At 39.9% G+C, this 13,833-nt stretch overlaps 1 protein-coding gene across 16 annotated transcripts in view; it reads left to right on the top strand.

Moving 5' to 3' along the window:
- myocd (myocardin) overlaps positions 1–11,573 on the top strand; it is a 107,667-nt gene extending 96,094 nt beyond the window's left edge. For 3 of the 16 annotated variants that reach the window (XM_083556912.1, XM_083556920.1, XM_083556916.1), the window contains 12 exons: positions 1,307–1,362; positions 1,571–1,646; positions 1,915–2,079; positions 3,744–3,925; positions 4,119–4,241; positions 4,489–4,772; positions 4,888–5,044; positions 5,178–6,116; positions 6,254–6,397; positions 8,159–8,287; positions 10,485–10,542; positions 10,679–11,573. In XM_083556912.1, the coding sequence (XP_083413038.1) occupies positions 1,307–1,362; positions 1,571–1,646; positions 1,915–2,079; positions 3,744–3,925; positions 4,119–4,241; positions 4,489–4,772; positions 4,888–5,044; positions 5,178–6,116; positions 6,254–6,397; positions 8,159–8,287; positions 10,485–10,542; positions 10,679–11,256 (2,891 nt within the window). In that variant the 3' untranslated portion in view covers positions 11,257–11,573. The remainder of the gene's footprint in view (positions 1–1,306; positions 1,363–1,570; positions 1,647–1,914; positions 2,080–3,743; positions 3,926–4,118; positions 4,242–4,488; positions 4,773–4,887; positions 5,045–5,177; positions 6,117–6,253; positions 6,398–8,158; positions 8,288–10,484; positions 10,543–10,678) is intronic. The other 13 variants (XM_083556922.1, XM_083556917.1, XM_083556927.1 and 10 more) reach the window with 10 other exon arrangements.
- Positions 11,574–13,833: the final 2,260 nt, after the last annotated feature.

The following is a 13,833-nucleotide window of genomic DNA, read 5'->3' as shown; positions in this document are numbered from 1 at the left end:
AATCTTAGCAGATTAATTTAAAGGCCTCGCTTTTCTTAACCCCCCCTTCACACTGAGAGAGGAGGAAAAATAAACATATAACTGTCTACAGTTTAGGGCCAAGGCAATGAACAATTTCAGATGAACTGCAGTTTTTCTATGGGCAACTTTGCAAAATACATATTTTGATATAGTGAGTACAATTTGGAAATAAAGTGCCATTCCAAACCAGAAAATACAAGACAAGAGTAATGGTCCTGATTATGCATTTAAATGATCAACTTTCATTAAAATGGCATCATTGTGGCTTTTTTTCTACTGGTAGAAGGATTACTGGTAAATTATCATCATTATATCTAACAGATTAAATACAATATTAACAGTGTATTGACTTTAGAGCTTAACTAAGCATTTGCAGCTGTACCAAATTTAACAGAGAAACATTTTTTGCCTATGGTTAAAAGCACATACAAAAGAAAATCACAATTGTACTTGTTTTTTAGCCATGGACCTCTTTAACAGTAAATTAAATACAAAAATAATCACATTAGGTTAGAGCTGATTTTGGTGCTTGGACCCCTTAATATACTAACTTGATTATGTGTAAAAAAATTAATAAATAAATAAATAAACCACGAATAATTAGTCATTAATACTAGTAACAAACAAACAAATAAATAAATAAACATATTACCTGGCTATATGGAACTGGTCTAAATATATCCAAGCCTACCAAGCTTCAACCAGTATTAATCCACTTTGTATAACTGGCATTTCACAAGATCATTTTATGACCTCATTCTTTAGAAACCAAAGAAGCCAAGAAGTCTGGATGATCTCTTAGAGTGAGGCTTAGCAGAAATCTAACAATTCTAATCTAATCAGCATCGTTAGTGCTACATAATCAGGCAGGGCTCTAACAATAGGTTTAAACACTTTAACCACATTGCAGTTATCTTCTCCAGAGAGTCCGTCTATTAGATAACATGGGTGGGAAACAATATGTTAACATTGGGAGTATACCTGTGGTGTATCTTCTCCAACTGTATATGGCTGGAAATCCTTCTGACATCATATTGCTTTGCCTGAGCATTTAAGCAAGAACGAATCAGTCTATTTACAATAATTTGTTCAATAGTGTTGATCAGGCAAGCCATTTCAATCAACACTGTAACTGAGGGCGATGAATTTGTCCAAAAGGTAGACAGATGAGGAAACAGAGCTTATTTATCTAAGATTTATTGACAACAAGGACACAGGCAGGCTTGCTGACATAGACGGCTAGTTCCTACTCATTTATTTAGTTCTTTCTCATTTATTTTTCCAGCCCTGAAGAGTCCAGCTGCATTCCATGAACAGAGGAAAAGTCTTGAACGCTCCAAGGTCAGGAAAAAAAATGCTACTTTATCTTTCGGAAGCAAAATTAAACATTACTCCTTGGCACGTGCCATGTCTGCCAGGAGGAGACTCCTATGCTATTTGAAAAACAAATAAGGATTATAGAGAAATTGCCTGGTATTGTGCACAAATTAAATAAATAATGGCATCAGTTCTGTTGTCCTTCACGCACTAATTGTTGATTATTTCGCAGACTGGAGATTATTTAAAGCATAAAATCCGAAGTAGACCGGAGAAGTCAGAGCTGGTTAACATGCACATTCTACAAGGTAGGACCTTTATTGTTTACCCCATTCTTATTTACACTATTTAAAAACAACACAATGGTTTGTATAGGCAGTCCTCTTCCTACAACAATGCTTTTTCGGCTGCTTGATCCACAATGACTGATCAGTATCATGGGTGAGGCGTGTCTTGGACGGCCAGACAATAACTGTTTATCTAGAAAACGCTACCATTTGCTACATGGTGTATGCATGCAAGTGGAAGGTTTGTATCGGGATTAACGCTGCTTATGATTGCTGTGTTACCATGCAGACATGGCCAGCGAAAGTCCTGCTCAAGACTCGCAGAGCAAACTTAAGCGTGCCCGACTGGCTGACAACCTTAACGAGAAAATCGCCCTGAGACCAGGTCCATTGGAATTGGTCGAGAAGAACATAATACCCGTCGATTCAACAGTTAAAGAGGCAGCTTTAAAAGGTACCAAAAAGTGTTAGGTTGACACTAGCGGATATTACAAACTAGTCCTTGCTTTCAGTTCACACGTTCTATCTGAAATCTAAAGGAAATGTGAAGGAAAATATTTTCAAGCCATTTTCATGCTCTGGCGATGACTCACTGACCCCAAAAAAAATACTCCCACCGAGCAATATTTAGCAAGATTCCTGACAATCCTCACCAAACACTACTTGATTTAGGAGGCCATCGGCTCCAACGCACGAGCATTAACTCGGTGTTGTGTTTACTATGCAGCGTAACCGCACTTTGTCCGTTCAGACTCTGCTACAGCCAGTGTTTTTAGACATACCCAGAAGTAAACACTCTGTTTTCTTCTCTGACTTGTCTGTAAATGTATTGCATAAGCTGACCATAAGGCAGAGGACCTTTAGTTTACATTACCTCTCCAGGATAGTTGAGCATGTTTTATTGAGACAAACAGCAGCTGTATTTGGACCCACCCTTTTCTCTAAAGATCAAATGAACGTGGCCTTTCACTGCACTGTTTTGACTCATCATGATTTATGTGGCTCCACCAAGCCACCTACAAAGGTGTCTAAGGGGGGGACTGTGCCGCTCTGCAGCTGTCCACAGTACTGAGACCCCCATCCTGTAACACTCCCGTGACCTACTCTCCGGGTTTGATTATTAGACCTGCAGGCTTTTAAATAAGCAAAGGAGCGCTGAGATTTTACAATGTTCCCCCGTAGGGTAAATCCAAGCTCTCTGTAATCTGAAAAGTCTCCAGTATTTGTATATATACACACTCTGGTGCAATTTATCTATTTCTTGGAGCAACATTTGGTACATTTATCCCCTCGTATATTTTTTTTTTATCAGATGGGGCAGAATACTTTGAACACTTTGGTCAAAGCAGACAGGTAGAGGTCAGCCGTCTCTATTTGCAATGTCCAGTCAGGTCTAACATCAACAGGTGAAAGGAAAAAAACACTTACACTTCGGTTGCTGGACAGCAGTTAGTCTTGGGGGAGGGTACAAAGTGTTTGCACCCAGCACACTGCAGGCAGAGTGTCTGTCATGATTGAAACCAGGGCCCACACTCTTGGCAGGTCACATGCTTAGATACTGAACGAGTCACAAGCGTCAGCACACACACACACACACACACACACACACACACACACACACACACACACCATTACCCATCTCAGAGCACCCTGGCATTACACACTGTCCCTCTCATAGCCCCAAGGCTGACCTCTCTTGATACGAAAGAGATGCTCAGTACTATCAAGGTACCCCTTTAGGATGAAGTGGTCCTCTCCAACTGCTCCATCTACATCATGGCACCATGGCAGCCAAATGCTTTGACTAGGTGCAAATTAAAAACAAATAGCACTATTGAGCAATGATTGAACAAAAATGAGGCACAGTAGGATTTTGGGTCCAAACATGGAAAAAAAGACAATATCCCAAATATTCACACAGACACATGCTTTAGAGTCCTCTTAGTAACGTTTGTTTTGATTTACAGTATATCAGTCATAACTTCAATCTAAGAATTATTTGCTCGTTTTTCTGTCTTTAATTAGCTTTTATTTTGTGGGCCTGAGTTCAGCGTTTTCTATTGCTTCTTATGAGTTGCAGTGTTTTGGTACAGTTTTGTCCATGTGTTATGTTTCTAGTGAATCATGGGAAGTTTCCGAAGCAGGAGGACTCGTATGCATTTGAGGAGGACAGCAACAGCGAGAGCCTGTCTCCTGAACAGCCCCTAAGTGACGAGTCCCAGAGCTCAGCCGGGCCTTTGGCAGAGAGCAAGGCCAGCAGTGGTATTCCATCCCCCTCACTGACCACAGGCCCTACACAGGTGATAAATTACACTTACATACTATAATACACACTACACTGATTAAACTATTAGGATAAGACTGCAAATCACCAGGATTTCACACAATGCAGCTTAAGTGTCTGAAATAACATTAAGAAATCTGCCCTCTGTGGCAATTTAATAAATGTAATGGCTTTTACATGTTTTAATTACTGTCAGTTCTCTTGCTAAGTTCTCAAGCTTTGCTGTTAAGGGGTCACAAACCAGAGAGTCAACTGTTCAAAACCAAGAAGAAGGTCTACCTGTGGCAAACAACCAGACAGCTCCACCCATTCCAGTCCCTGCAATAATTAAGGTAGGGCAAACCTTTCCTCCAAATATTGTCTGCAAATACATCATTGTATAATTAATAAAAAATATTGTTTACATTTTACTGCCAAACAATTATACCAGTAAAACTGCTATATCAGTAATTAGTGTATATATACAATTATTCAATATAGTCATTATTTAATGCCTATAAACACAAATGTAATGATACCATAATTATAATAACCACAAACCTCACTATATTTCATTTGCCCTCTTTGACCATGAACTAGTCGAAAACAACAGACAAAAATCGCAATAAGAAGCCCAAAGATGTTAAGCCGAAAGTGAAAAAGCTGAAGTACCACCAGTACATTCCGCCAGACCAGAAAGCAGAAAAGTCTCCTCCTCCAATGGACTCAGCCTACGCCCGGCTACTGCAGCAGCAGCAGCTCTTCCTGCAGCTGCAAATTCTCAGCCAGCAGAAGCATCAGCAGCAAAACCATTCACACCAGTCCCAATGTCCACAAAGCCAGAGCTTTAGCTACCAGCCTGTACACCAGCATCTGTCAACCAAGTGAGTCTTATGTAAATATTTTTGACACTTTAGATATGGTTTAGGATATTCCAAATGCAGACTTCTAGCTGGGAATTAAAGGTTTGTCTGAGCTGATTGAGTAAATGTCCCTTAGGCAGACCGGCGAGCAGCAAACGCAATGCAGTTCCAGTGGTGCCACCAGTACAGACAGCATCAGCTCCTCATCTCCTGTGAAGACCACATACTGCAGCACATCCAACATAACTCCAGTCAGACCAGGGCCTTTGCCCTCTAACCTTGATGACCTAAAGGTACTTGTCAGGAGACAAGTGACAGACCTTTGCAAATCTATGTGACATTATTATGTGCAGTCTTTACAGATGTAAAAATAAAGTAAAAAAACTTGATACCAGTGATACAGTGTTTTTTTTCTCCTGCCAACAGGTATCTGAGCTTCGGCAGCAGCTAAGAATACGAGGTCTTCCAGTATCAGGCACCAAGACTGCCCTTATAGAAAGGCTGAGGCCCTATAAAGACTCTACCTCTGCTTCTCCCTCTAGCGCCGGTGATATCACAACCGTTACTTTCCCAGTTACTCCCACTGGCTCGCTCTCCTCCTACCAATCCCCAAGTTCTTCCGGTACTTTGTCCCATGTAGGGGGGTATTACCCATTTTGCAGTAATACATCCACCCCACCCATCTCTCCTGCCTCCTCTGATCTGTCGGTCAGTGGCTCTCTTCCTGACAGTTTCAGCGACGTCACTATGTCTTCTCCGCAGTTCGGCCTGCAGCCATCACCGGCTCAACTTAGTTCAGAGGACAACCCGAACTTGGGGAACTGCCTGCATGGTGAATCAGGCCTGGACACTGAGAAGGACAAGATGTTGGTGGAGAAGCAGAAGGTGATCGAGGAGCTGACATGGAAGTTACACCAGGAGCAACGGCAGGTGGAGGAGCTGCGGATGCAATTGCATAAACGGAAGCACAGTCATGGCTTGCAGGAGCCAATACACTTGCAGCCCCCGAGCCAAATGCAGCACTTCTTTGGTGTTTCCATCAAGCAAGAGCATGTGGCCTCCAGCTGTCCAATGGCCTCCAAGCAGCCAAAGAATGGGCCTTCAAACAGCTGCATGGAGCCAATGGGACACTGTAGCCTAGGTGGTGGCCTTCAAAACCTGGACATACCCTCGTCTCGAAGTCCTTCTGGTCTCCCGTCCTATCTAAGCCCTCAGTGCTCTCCTCAAGACTCACCCGTGACCAAGAACTCAAGCAGCCCACAGCCCAACAGCATTCCCTCCTCTCCTAGTCATCCATTTCTGCTCACACCTCCCTTGGGTAGGGACAGCTGCACCCACAATGGCGCCAGACCACATCCCATGCAGGTACATGCATTGTACAAATCTTTTTCTGATGAAGGCATCAAGGCACATGGAATATAACTGTTAAGTTTATAGATTTATAAGACTTTTTACTTAAGGTTTCTATAACAAATCTTATAAAATTTTGCCCCTTATGACAGCTCCAGCGGAAGAATGTTGCTCAATCTGTGAGCTGCACCTATTCAGCTGACCAAAGAAGTTTGCAGCAAGTCTATTCAAGCAACGAGAACAACCTAAACCCCAGAGGGTCTTCTAAGGGAAAAACTCCAAACATGCAGCAAAAGGTTTGTAAGGAGACCAGATTAGTCCACTATATCCCAGTCTTAACTATAGTCATGCAAAAGACCTACCTGAAAAAGCCGTCACAAATACTATTCTTCTAATTTTTCTTCTATCTGTGGCCACAAAGCCAATCTTTCTACAGTAATGTATACAGTATCTCACAAAAGTGAGCATATATCACATTTCAGAAACCATCTTTCAAGGGAAAAATACTATAGAAATGAAAATTGGATAAATTTTACAGCAGCTTGTATAGCAGTATAGATTTACTGTCCTAAATTTAACTCAACCTACAGCCATTATTGTCTAAATAACTGGCAGCAAAAGTGAGTAAACCCTAGTCAAAACTGTGTCCAAAAGTGTCAATCTTTTGTGTGAGCACCATTGGTTTCCACCACTGCCCTAATTCTCCTGGGCATGAAATTCACCAGAGCTGCACAGTTTGTTGCTGGGATCCTCTTCCACTCCTCCATAATGACATCACGAAACTGCTGCAATCTTCTCCACCTTTCACTTGAGGATGCCCCACAGGTGCTCAGTAGGGGTTCAGGTTTGAAGATATACTTGACAACTTAATCACCTTCAGCTTCCTCAGCAAGGCAGTTATCATCTTGGAAAAACTGCAGTTCGGCCTAATTTCTGACGGGAGGGCATCATGTTCAGCTTCAGAATGTGACAGTACATGTCGGATTCAATGTTTCCTTAAATGAACTGCAGCTCCCCAGTACTAGCAGCACTCATGCAGCCCCAGACCATGATGCTACTACCACCAATTTTCTTGGTCCTCCTCACCAGGGCGTTGCCACACATGCTGGACACCAAACAAGTTTATCTAAGTCTCATCAGACCACAGGACATGGTTCTAGTAATCCAGTAATGCTGGCAGCACTCATGCGTCTTTTTTTTTTAAGCCAGCTTCTGCACCTGACGCACAGCACGAGGACTCAACTACTTTAATCGACCATTGTGAGGTCTGTTTCAAGTGGAACCCCTTATGGAAAAAACTCTTTATGCCCCTGGCTATTGTACTGTAACTGCTCTAATACAAGATACACAAACATGTATGGTACTGTAAAGCATGCAAAAACATGGACATGATGAATATTACATGTGGCTTTGCATGGTTACATGATGTACATCTGTTATCACTTAGGGTGTTGCAAGTTATTCAGACAATAATGGCTGTATATTAAGTTATTTTTGGAGGACAGTAAACTCTATAGTATTGTCCCCACAGAAGATATACTACAATGTTTGCTGAAATGCGAGGTGTGTACTCACTTTTGTAAGATACTATATATATATATATATATATATATATATATATATATATATATATATATATATATATATATATATATATATATATATATATACACACACACACACACTAAGTTTTAAAAGTCTCCACAATCATCAGTGAATACACTGGTCACATGTTTACATCACCCCATTATTCAGTGAACTGAATGAATATTACAAGTCACATGTGCATGAACCTGATCATGTGGTCATATCACATGCCAAACTCACACAAGATAAAAGGACAAATCACAGCTACCTGCTATTTTTCAATGTTGACGAATGATTCCAGGACAGAAAGCGAGGAAAGCATTGAACAATTGATCCTTTTACCCCTTCTCATGGCCAAACACATATAATGCCTGCTCCGCCCGAGCGTGATCTTGTGAAAACTTCTCAGCCTTTATCTGGTCCCTCTTCCACATTTGAGGTATAACGTTTCACCCTATCTCCTCATATAGATGGCAATATTACACTCTCCCAGGCACATTGACCAAACGTGCGCCACCTCCACCACTACCTTCTGTAGCTCAGACTCTACTGCATCTGCCATTAAACAGCCCCCATGCTATGAGGATGCAGTGAAGCAGGTAAAGGAGTCCCAAGACCAGCTGAGCCTCATGCCTTCTACCATCACTCCAGCTTCTGGCATTGCTCATCCACACAGAAATCACAAACACTTTTTTCTCTTCTATGCCACCCCCACGATCGCACACTCCTCTTCTTTCACATTGCATGAACAGCACCCTAATACAGAAACAGCTGTGCTGTATGATTAGAGAGCTTCCTGGCTGGTATTTGCCTTAAAAATAACAACCAAGAGAAATGACACCCAAAAAGTGTATACCTATTGTCAAAAAAAAAGGAATTTGATTTAAACTATGAGGGGGCGCTCAAGTCACACCGGGACCTTTAATTTTACAGGTACGAAAATGGATGCCACTTTGATGGTAATACACAAAGAAGTAAGTAGCTAGTGTGTCCTTTTACTGATAGGGGGCGTACATGTCATGTTTCTTGTGAACATAGGCGTAAAACCCACTGATACCTATAGAAGAATTCAAGCACAGTACGGTGATGAGACACTCGGCCGCAGTAAAAAATTTTAAAGATGTAAAGCATGGGTTCCCAGGGGCCGGGTCGGTCAGTAACAGAAAATTACATAGGCCAGAGTGACTACCAGTATTATTGTGTATTTTATAATGAATTTATATGAATTTATTATGCCTCCTAATGCTAAATTTGTTTGTTACGAGATATATAGCCTATTGAAAGAGCATTCTTACAATCATATAATAATTACAAATAATTAGGCTATGTTAATAAGTTGAGGTTGACAAATAGTGGATTTTACCGATATCGATAGCTTGGTTGCATCGTTCTTGCTGATACCAGAATACTGAATACTAATGAATACTGGAAAAAAAAAAGAGAGAAATTAATTAAAAAAATAATGAAGAAAAAAAAAACAGTACAAAATTATCACAATGTGCTAAAGGAAATAAATATGCATCTAGGAATTAATAAATATATTTATAAATGAGCTTAGATTAGATTCGCCTCTAGAGGCCACTGTCATAATTACAGGGGACTGAAGCCGGAAAAACAGTATGGTCATGGTACAGGGTGGTGCAAAAGAGAACGCATGTTTTTTAAATAAGTGTAACTCGGTTGATTTTCAATATAATTAGCACTTTCCAATTAGCACTTTCCAAGTTTGTAGAATTGGAGTTATATTTATATTAAGTTTGTAATCTTGCATACCAGTGTAGATTTATTTATTACTAGAGATTTAAAGCACTTTTGTACTGGATAAGGGCGTCTGCTAAATGCCGCAAATGTAAATGTAAATATAAAAATGTTTTATTACCACCAAAACAATCTGTAATAAATGTTTTGATAGGTATACATTTATTATTTAATTACAGAAGAATATATCAGAAAGATGACGTCTTTGCTGTACACACAACCGGAGCCTCTCCTCAAAGTTCTGCATCGCACTTACCAACAATTCTTCTGGGACAGTTGCAATTTCTTCACGAAAACCAACTTTCAGCTTGTCTACTGAACAAGGTTTTTGAACGTAGACTTTCGATTTGAGGGAGCCCCAAAGAATGAAATTGCAGACAGACAAATCTGGTGAGCATGGGGGCTAAGGGACATCACTGAAACGTTGAACCGTAACAACGGAAGGGTCGATGGCAAAAATGTGACGCTTCACATTCCACTAAAACTGAACCCTCTGAACTACTCACAGGCGATGGGGTAGTCGCTGACCTCCCCCCTTCCCAAACACTACCAAATCCTACCTCGACCTCTATTAATAACTAAGGGAAGTTCGAATTTGAAAGCCAAATATCAAATACAGATACATATTTAAAACTACATTTTCAAAATATGTCTCTGGCATTGTCGTTCTAAATGTGAGGGCTGCCCATATGCCCGGATGATGAAGTAAAGCAGGCTGTCCTGGGATGGTTTAGGTGTTTTAGGTTCCAGACGTCAGCTAAACGCTGGGATAGGTGTATAAATCTAGCAGGGGAGTATGTTGAAAAATAAAAGCAGTTTCCACTCTTTGAAGTCCCGGTTTGACTTGAACACCCCTCATTTATCAATATTCTTGCCATGAGAATAAAAAAAGATATTCAAAATCGAAATTTTTGTGGCTTAGCATAACGGCTGTGTCCAACTGTGTATAATGAATTTAACCTAAGTGCCAAATGACAGAACCTAAAACCAAATGTTTGCATGATTAATTAGTTACATCAGGGCACTATTTTATTCCAGCAGATGACCAGAAGTCAGCAAATGGACGAACTCCTTGATGTCCTAATTGAAAGTGGAGGTAAGTATCCAATGTATAAAAGTACAATGCCCCTTATAGTTCCCTACTCCCAATCCATAATCGAACCTACTCTGATAAATGCTGTAATGTCCTTCCCCTCTTCCCGCACTGCCCCCATCTCCCCTCCCCCATCAAGAAATTCCAGCTAACGCCAAAGAGGAGAGGTCCCCTGTAACCAAAGTTGTGCCTCACCTTACAGTTTCGGCCAGCAACACTGCCACCAGTGCAACGCCCATTCCAAAGTTTCATCGCCACTTCAGCCACCTTCCGCCCTCTGATGTGCAATATGGGCATGCTACAGGGCATACCGAGTGCCACCTGGAGGTGCTTCTGAGCCCCTTGATACGCCATGGGGACATTATGCCTGTCAAGTTGAGCACAGAGGAGGGCCAGCTGGAGAAGATAGGAGACTCCTTTGCAGGTCATCACCATGACGACAAGTTGCTCAGCAACAGGGACATGATGGGCACGCCTCTGTCTCCCATGGCGACCAAAGTCTCGCCAGTGCCCACGGACAACCAAGGGCTCGGCATGACGTTCTCAGAATCACCATGGGAAAGCATGGAGTGGTTGGACTTAACTCCTCCAAGCTCAGCCACGGCATTCAGCAGCAGCATGGCTCCATCAGCACCCAGTATCTTCAACACAGAGTTCCTGGATGTGAGTGACATTGGACTGAATTCAGCCATGGACCTCCACCTTGAGCACTGGTGAAGCTGACCAGGGAGCCCTATTAGGTAAACCATACAGCCAGGTATAGATTGAGCAAGAACATGAAGCACTTCACATCCAAAATTATCTACGATGTGGTTTTCCACAAGACGCACAGCCAACAGGATCAAATAAAGCTCCAAGATGACTTCCTCAAATAACACTCAATATGTTCTTCCTACAGTAAAAAAAAAAAAAAAATGCTTGTTCTGGTCCAAAACTTGAAACTTTATGTCGTGGGAAGGAATGTGGGAAGGAATTACTGGAAATAACCTATACCAAACTAACCGAATCCATTCAAACAAAACATCTAAAATAAATCCAACAGCGAATTCAATTGTAAATATTACACTACTGCTTCGAAAAATGTCTTTCCAGCACGTGGTGTGAACACTCCTGAAGTGCTCACACACACACAAAAAACCTCCCCACCACATGACGGCGTTTTATTGTGCCACGTAAAAAAAAAGGGGAAAAAAAAGACAAATCTAAGTTTACGAGATTAAAGTTGTGACAATACAAGAATAACGGCGAGATATTTTGAGAATAACGTCAAAATTACGAGAATAAAGCTGAAATTACAAGACTAAAGCCGTGGCTATACGAGAATGAAGCTGAAATTACGAGAATAAAGGCGTAGCTATACGAGAATAAAGCTGAAATTACAAGACTAAAGCCGTAGTTATACGAGAATAAAGCTGAAATTACGAGAACAAAGCCGTAGCTATACGAGAATAAAGCTGAAATTACGGGAATAAAGTTGAGAATACACTGTAACTTTAAGAATAAAATGTAAACATTTTGAGAATAAAATCAAAATTGCAAAAATAAATTCGGAATATTTTTGAGTATAAAGTTGCAGCATTACGATATTAAAGTGGTAATATTTTAAGAAAAAACACAGAATTGTGAGAAACGTTTCGCTGTTTCGCATTAACTGAATGTGGAAGATTTGGTTAGATCCTACTTTAGGAAATTCTTTGTCTTTTGGCGTATGAGCTCGGAGTTATAATTAGTGAACAAAGCGAAACTTAATTTATTCAGAAGAAAAAAAATCAGACAAACATTGAGGAAATTGCTTTTTGTGCAGACTTGTATGGTGACCAGTGGTTGACTCCAAGAATATCGATGGTTACATCTACATTAAATTCTAAGAGATGTTTCTCACGTGGAAATCAACCCTGGAGATCCCAACATGCTGTGGTTTATGGATTCATATTATAAGCTTGTAATTTTGACTTCATTCTCATACAGCTACAACTTTATTCTCGTAGTTTTTACTTAATTCTCAAAATAATAAGATTTTATCCTTGTACTGCGACGACTTTATCCTCGTGGTTAAATTTTTTTTCACGTGGCACTAAAACTCCGTCATAGTATCTAAATGTGCTATTGTAAATATTTATAAATGCTCACACAGCATCTTGAGTAGTATAGTTTTGTCACCTTTGGCTTGCCATATATATATATATTTTTTGGACTGCATGCAAGTGCCTTTTGTTCTACTCTTTTTTTTTTTTTTTTTTTTTTACCATTTTGTTCTGTTTTTCATCCCCATTTTATTTAAAGAAACATTTTAATTTATTTAGACCATCAAGATACAATGTTGTATCAGAATATATCATTGTCTATAATGTGAGAGTATGTCTTAGCTGCAAGTCCATGGATTAAAATACTAAACAATTTTACATTCAGTTTAGGTCTCAGCATGTCACCATTGCTTTTTTATTTCCTTAACGAATGACCACAAAAATGTATAGTTATGTGGTGCGCATAATTCAACATACTTTCCCTGTGTAAAAATTTGTTCAGTTTAAAATTGACTCATTGCTGCCCCCTATATGAAAATTTCCATCTTCATGGCTGTTTTATTTTTGTTCCCGAATACTACTAACAATATTGACACGTGACCCGTTTTGCTTTCTTTCAAAGATGTCACATTGCAGATGTATTTATTTGGACATTTGAATATTTGCGTAGACGTATTTATACAGAAGATATTTATGAGACATTCCTTTGTTTAGGAACAGGGATAAAGGAGACGCATATCCTTCCGCCCGAAAGAGGCACGTGAAAATCAAGGTTGTGCCTAGGAAAATTAAAATCCAGAGGTTTTATTTTTTATAGAATTGCAATACTTTATAACTACGTCGCGTCTCTTTAGATTTTCCGTGTCTTAAAAATGATTCGAACATATTTTATGCAAAAAAATATTTGGGAAAAGAAAAAAAAAAGACACTACGTCATACTGGTGCGTCATACAATCCTTATACGATGGTGAAATTATGATGCTGAAGTTTGAGCTCAAGTGATGGATCAGCTTTAGTTTTGTGGGAACAAAAGCACACACACACACACACACACACACACACACACACAAAATGCCTTAATGCATTGCTTTAATTGGCAAATAAAATGGAAGTTAGAATGGCACAACTTCTTTTCTAATGGCATTTTATAATATTTATACATAAAATATATATTTTCTAATATTGTACTATTATTCTTCTTACTTTTATTGACTATACAGCTGACAATTCATTTGTAAAAAAAAAAATATTTCATTCAGTTTCAGATCCT

Source organism: Silurus aristotelis (genome assembly GCF_946808225.1).
Source record: "Silurus aristotelis genome assembly, chromosome: 12".
Lineage (NCBI taxonomy): Eukaryota > Metazoa > Chordata > Actinopteri > Siluriformes > Siluridae > Silurus > Silurus aristotelis.
The sequence above is the reverse complement of the archived record's forward strand: the minus strand, read 5'-3'. Positions and strand labels throughout refer to the sequence as shown.